Here is a 6,185-nt window from a genome sequence, read left to right on the forward strand (position 1 = left end):
AATGCATGAAATTCTCCAACAATGTACACACATCAAAAGTGTCTAGGCTACAGTATTAATTAGCAAAAACGTGCTTGATTAGCACGTTTTTGCTAATTAAATAATGATAATCAGGTGTTTTTAAGGAATTTTTGTTTACACCAATGGATTTTTGAAGGCATTTTCAAATTCAAATTTTAAAATTGATCAACTTTCTTTTTTTCATTTTTCACATTCTAATGACATACGGCATTTTGCTTTGGGGTAATGCCGCCGATATCAATAGAATCTTTGTCATGCAGAAACGTGTGGTTAGGGCAATTTACAATCTGGGCCCCAAAGTATCTTTGAGAGATAAGGTTAAGGAAATTAACTAACTAGTGTAAGAATGTTAATTTCCTTAAATTTATCTCACAGTACATTTCTGAAAATGTAATTTATGTTAAAAGGAATAGTAATTTGTTTATGAAAAATAGTGACAGACATAACATTAATACAAGGAATAAAAATAAACTAGCTGTCCTTGATAGTCGTCTTCACAAAGTCAAAAAATCATTTAAGGGGCAATGTGTACGCTTCTATATAACAAGATTCCGGTTGATATACAAAATTTGCCTTTCACGGGGTTTAAAACTATAGTGAGACAAAAACTTTATACAATTTCTGCGTATTTGGATGACAAAAATCCGTGGCAGTAACCCGTTTAGCTCAAGGAGGTAGTCTCGATCTGTGATGTTTCAAAACAAATAAATATATATCGAGTTGTTAGGTTTTCGCGATTGTTACACACAGGAAATGAAATTCTTTTTCCGGATTTAAATCGCGTATGTTTGTTTTTTCAAACAAACCGACGTTTCGGGCCCCGTTTTGACTGACATAGTTGTCAACCGTGACCATGGGACCTGTAAAAGGCCCGAAACGTCGGTTTGTTTGATAAAATGCGTAAAAATAGTTTCATTTCCTAAAAAAATACATATATTGTAAATGTTGAATGTGTACAAATGTGAGCAACCCCTAGAGTTTCTTGCTCATTCTTCTCAGGGGAATCTGCCTTACGAATGAGCGGTAGAGTTTAACCATTGTGACGATTTCAAGTGTAATAATGCTTACCTATGAAATAAAGATTATTTTGAATTTGAATTTGAAAGATACTTTTTCTTGCGGAAAGGCAAAGATCTTTAGACCATGCAGCCTAGTATCTATGTACAGCCTAGTACCTGTCTAAGTTGAACCTAGATTTTTAAATGTTTTTAAATTTATATGGTAACCTTAATAACCTTAGTAATCATATTATACATACTCTGTTATTGTGTAGTCAGAACACTCTGCTGCTTATTAATCTATGATTTATGTTTTGTCTTGTTTTAACATGCGTCATTACATTACATGCTTGCAAAACGAGATGGATAGTGTGAAGTTTTGTATACTATTTCGCGTTTATCAAATATTATAATGCACACATTAATAAAAAAACCACAACATTACTTACCGAATCTATGTAAATAATTTAAAACTTTAAATTTATGTTCACACAATTTGTCAAGTAGCGAAACGTGAGCATCACACCTATGTAAATTAATTTTCAAATAGGACCAGCATCTTCGTCCGCCATCTTGATTGTTTGACAACCAACTAAATGATATGTAGCGTCTTCACCACACATCAGTGAAACACAACTCAAAGTCAAAGTCAAAGATTATTTATTCCATAGGTAAAATAAATTTACACTTGAAAACGTCACATTTAAGCTACTGCTCGTTCACTACGCTGACCTCCCTGAGAAGAACGAGCAAGAAAATCTAGGGATTGCTCTTTTCAAATAAACTTAAATGCTATGGAATACACTTTGAATCAAATTTGTGTGGATTCTGGAGCCGTGTCGTCTTTCCATACATCTTTATCTAACACGTAGTCTTCAATTTTGTAATATGATTTTTCGATCAAAATATTTTTAATGTAGTTTTTAAACTTAGGAAATGATAAACTTAATATATGCTCCGGAATCTAATGTGCAGTTCCCCATAAAAGAGTTGTTTACCTTGGTTAAACGAAATCGTGGTACCATGAGTTTGGACTTAGCTCTAAGGTTACCTAATATTATGGATATCTTCTTTCTTATCGAAATTATGTATATTTTTACGGGCATATAAAATATTATAGTAAATGTACTGTGATGCCACAGTCGTGATACCAGTCTCCTTAAACTTTTCTCTGATAGAAACCCGAGAGCCTAGACGGTGCACAGAACGAATCGCTCGTTTTTGCAATACAAATATGGTTTGAATATGCCGCTTTACCCCACATGAGAATCCCGTAGGACATTATACTATGGAAGTAACTAAAGTAAACTAGTCTAGCAGTACTAACATCGGTAAGCTCACGTATTCTGCGGACTGCGTATGCAGCGGAGCTTAATCTGCTGGCCAGGGAAGATATATGCGGAAACCATTGAAGTTTACTATCAAAAAAATCAGATCCCTAACGTGTGCGGCCATGGTAACAACGATTTTGTATTTCCCCTTATGTAACGTAACCACATCTTTCCTTTGTTTCGCAGTACTTCCAGGCTATAGCGTACTGCCCGCAGTTCTACGGGCTGGACGAGTTCCTAACCGGGTGGGACAACCTCGCGCTGCTCCTCAGACTGCGGGGCTTTTCAAGGGACGACGTGTACAATGAAGTTGAAACCTGGATAAAAGTTGTTGGTATGCCTTGGGAAATGAGCCTTCGTGTACTATACAAGGCAGGTGAAATTACAGGCACATGGGATTTGACAACTTATGTCTCAGGGTGACGGGCATGCAGTGGCAGTGCCCCTCAGATCTTTGCAATTTAAAGCTCTGAGTGGCACTGCAACTGTTATGTACAGGCGTATAGCTTAGCATCAGGCGCACGACTTATTCGTCCCGTCACTTGATATTAAAAAAAAAACAATCGATGGACATAAAAGAACAGCCATGATTGCCAAGTGTAAGCTATTTCATTATTTTTCCTATCGCTATATAAACTGACCTCAAACTCCAGGTAACAGAACGCTATGCAATATCACAAATATAAACATTTACATCGAAATGCGTAACCATCATGTCCATGCTGAATCATAGTACTCGAAGCCGCTATCTGCGGTCGGGTGTGCAGGACGGCTGACAACTAAACGCGGTCACAAGTAGCGAGCCCTAATCACTCATGCAGGCAGACTATGCTCGGACACAGCCACTCAAACTCTGTAAGTTTGCGTCAAATCATAACATGCACGAAAAATCGTCCACATTTTGTGGCCGCCCACGATGGTTCTTTCCGGGGCATAACATGACCGCTGCTTCGGTGTCAGTAGGAAACACCGACGTGTTTTTACAGCGTCTCATTCTCCATTTGTCGGCTGTCACTGTCACTCTCAACTTGACCGCTACAGTAGATCTGGTCCCTTTCAATGCTCCTTTTTAGGTAACTTAAACCGAAATACAATCAAGAAGTTTTAATGACAGGCCTGGAGAGATACGCCAAAGAACGCGTGAACTCCTACAGCGGCGGCTGCAAGCGGCGGCTGGCCGCGGCGGCAGCGCTGGCGCAGGGCGCGCCCGTGACGCTGCTGGACGAGCCCACGGCCGGCGTGGACGTGTCCGCGCGCAGACGCGTCTGGAGCGTCCTGCGAAGGGGGCTGGCCCAGGATCGCGCCATCATCATCACTTCGCACAGGTGAGCTTCACCAGCACCTTACACATCGGCATGATGCTGTAGCTGCTAGGGAACTGATTAGACCAAAAAAGTAATCAGAAATTAAAATAATAATGAGTAACCTCCGTCTTAGCCTGAACGAAATGGAGGCGCTGTGCAATCGCGTCGCAATAATGTCGAGCGGCGAGCTTTGTGCGCTGGGCTCGCCGGCTGAACTGCGCGCCAAACACGCCGCGGGACATGTCGTGCGGATTAAGCTACGCCCAACCGCCCATGGTACGTGCACTTTGTGTGGTTCAGTGAAACTGGTGTTTCACTTTTGCAAAGGTCAAAGTCAAAGTCAAATAATTATTTATTCCATAGGTAAAATTTTTACACGTCAAAACGTAATTTTTAAGCTACTGCTCGTTCACTACGCTGACCTCCCTGAGAAAAACGAGCAAGAAACTCTAGGCGTTGCTCTTTTCAAATAAACTTAAATGCTATGAAACACACTTTGAATCATAATTGTGTGGAATCTAGACTCTTGTTGTCTTTCCATACTTCTTTATCTAAAACATGCTCTTCAATTTTGTAATATGACTTTTCAATTAAAATACTTTTAATGTAAGTTTTAAACTGTTTGAGTAAATGTACTGTGGTGCCAAACCGGAGAACCTAAACGGTAGGTACACAGAGCTAATCGCTCGTTTTTGCAACACAAATATGGTTTGAATATCTGCCGCTTTACCCCACATAAGAATCCCGTAGGACTATTTTATTATGGAAGTAACTAAAGTAAAGCTAGCTAGTCGAAGATTGAAGGCTTTCGGAGTCGAGGTTCGTAATTCCCGTACCGCTCGTGAAACGTGCAATGTTTTTCATCACACTTGCACGTAAATAATATGATTGCAGGCAGGCTAACTTGACTATAATGCCCCAAATAAACACGACTTTTATCTTCTCATTACCGACCATGGCAGTACTATTAACGTTCAAGTGTAATAGCGTATTTTATTCGTCGCTTCGAGCGAACACCTGTGTATGATATTTCAGCTGTTGAGTTACAGTATACGGACAGCCATATACGCATCCGGGACCTGCTCATCCAACCTCCATATTACACACCGTTGGGCCACTGAGGTCACCATATTTTTGTATAACTTTAGCATTATGTCCGATTGACAACCTATTTCTTGATTAACTTGCACACTTGACAGTTGGTGACTCTGCAGAAACTCGGGAGAAGTTAAAAAGGGACATACACAACCAATTCAATTGTACACTCAAAGATGAACACAAGGTTTGTATGTCAACTCTTTTTCGTTATTCAATATAATACATAAAAACCGTCGAACACTCAGTGGTAAGTCGTCATTTATTTAAGAGCAAAACATTAATATTTAAGATATTCTGAGTACATGTGTAGGTATACACATGTACTCAGAATATCTTAAATATTAATACTTTAATAGTAGTAAAGAGAGAAGTAGACCAAAAAAAAATTTAAGACCTCAACAATAAATGGTGGATTGGGAGTAATTAGTAAATTACACATGTGCTTTGAAGAAGAATCATGTGTACCGCTACCATCTCCGGCTTTACATTTCAAACTATATCCTGGCGTCTGTGGTTTCATTCTTCCGTTTATGTTAATCTACTTTTTCCCCGTACATTAAAAATTAAAAAGGTCTACAAACCATTATAGAGTAGTCCCTATTTTATTTCCAGACTATGCTACACTACCACATAAACGAGAGAATGACCAATAGCGACCTTTTTAAGGCACTTGAAAGCCTTAAAGCGGCCCATCCAAATCTAATAGAGGACTACTCAGCGACGGAAACTACATTAGAAGAAGTTTTCCTATCGTTTGCGAGGGATTCTCAGAAGAACTCTAATAAAAATGCTCCCTTGTGACGTGGTTGTGAAGAAAACCATACTTAATATCGACTAAGCACAGAGACTATCAAATGCCATTTACTTTACTATTGAAATCATTGATTATGCCTCTATTACCATTTTGGCAATTCGTGTCACCGTATATTATGATAACTGAGTCATTCCACGCGTATCGTCATAATACGCGTAGGTGACACTCACCACAGAAATGAGAAGCCAAAATGACGATCTTAGTTTTGTGTACGTCATACTGTCAATTTTATAAAAATATACATTGTATCAAGATCTATATGTGTTTCTCTTTTAACAAAATAATATAAGTAATTCAATTGAACATTTTTCCTTGTTTAATCGACCTTTGTATCGAGAAAACCAAATTAGTAGTATTTTCACAAAAAAATACGAATATCAATGTAATAAAAACATGATTTTAAATAAAATATAACGTGTCGGTGTTTTGTAAAAATGACGAAAGTTTTAGGTTCTAACGACTGTTTTAATTATTATTTTTATTTAACGTCGTAATGTTTCACCTTGATATGCAATTATTTTTGTGAAATTACTCCAATGTTATAATTGAACATAGTTATGCAAAGAAGAACCAACCCACACCTCGAGTGAAATTGACTACTCAGGTAGAACACCAGACG

At 38.4% G+C, this 6,185-nt stretch overlaps 1 protein-coding gene across 1 annotated transcript in view; it reads left to right on the forward strand.

The window, feature by feature from the left end:
• LOC113238995 (ATP-binding cassette sub-family A member 3-like) overlaps nt 1-5,810 on the forward strand; it is a 19,286-nt gene extending 13,476 nt beyond the window's left edge. The window contains exons 6-10 of the mRNA XM_026475864.1: nt 2,537-2,684; nt 3,465-3,675; nt 3,788-3,930; nt 4,854-4,936; nt 5,365-5,810. Coding sequence (XP_026331649.1) covers nt 2,537-2,684; nt 3,465-3,675; nt 3,788-3,930; nt 4,854-4,936; nt 5,365-5,553 — 774 coding nt within the window. The 3' untranslated portion in view covers nt 5,554-5,810. The remainder of the gene's footprint in view (nt 1-2,536; nt 2,685-3,464; nt 3,676-3,787; nt 3,931-4,853; nt 4,937-5,364) is intronic.
• The last annotated feature ends 375 nt before the right edge of the window (nt 5,811-6,185 follow it).

The sequence above is a fragment of the Hyposmocoma kahamanoa genome, unplaced genomic scaffold (genome assembly GCF_003589595.1).
Source record: "Hyposmocoma kahamanoa isolate Upper Pololo Valley unplaced genomic scaffold, ASM358959v1 99026, whole genome shotgun sequence".
Classification (NCBI taxonomy): domain Eukaryota; kingdom Metazoa; phylum Arthropoda; class Insecta; order Lepidoptera; family Cosmopterigidae; genus Hyposmocoma; species Hyposmocoma kahamanoa.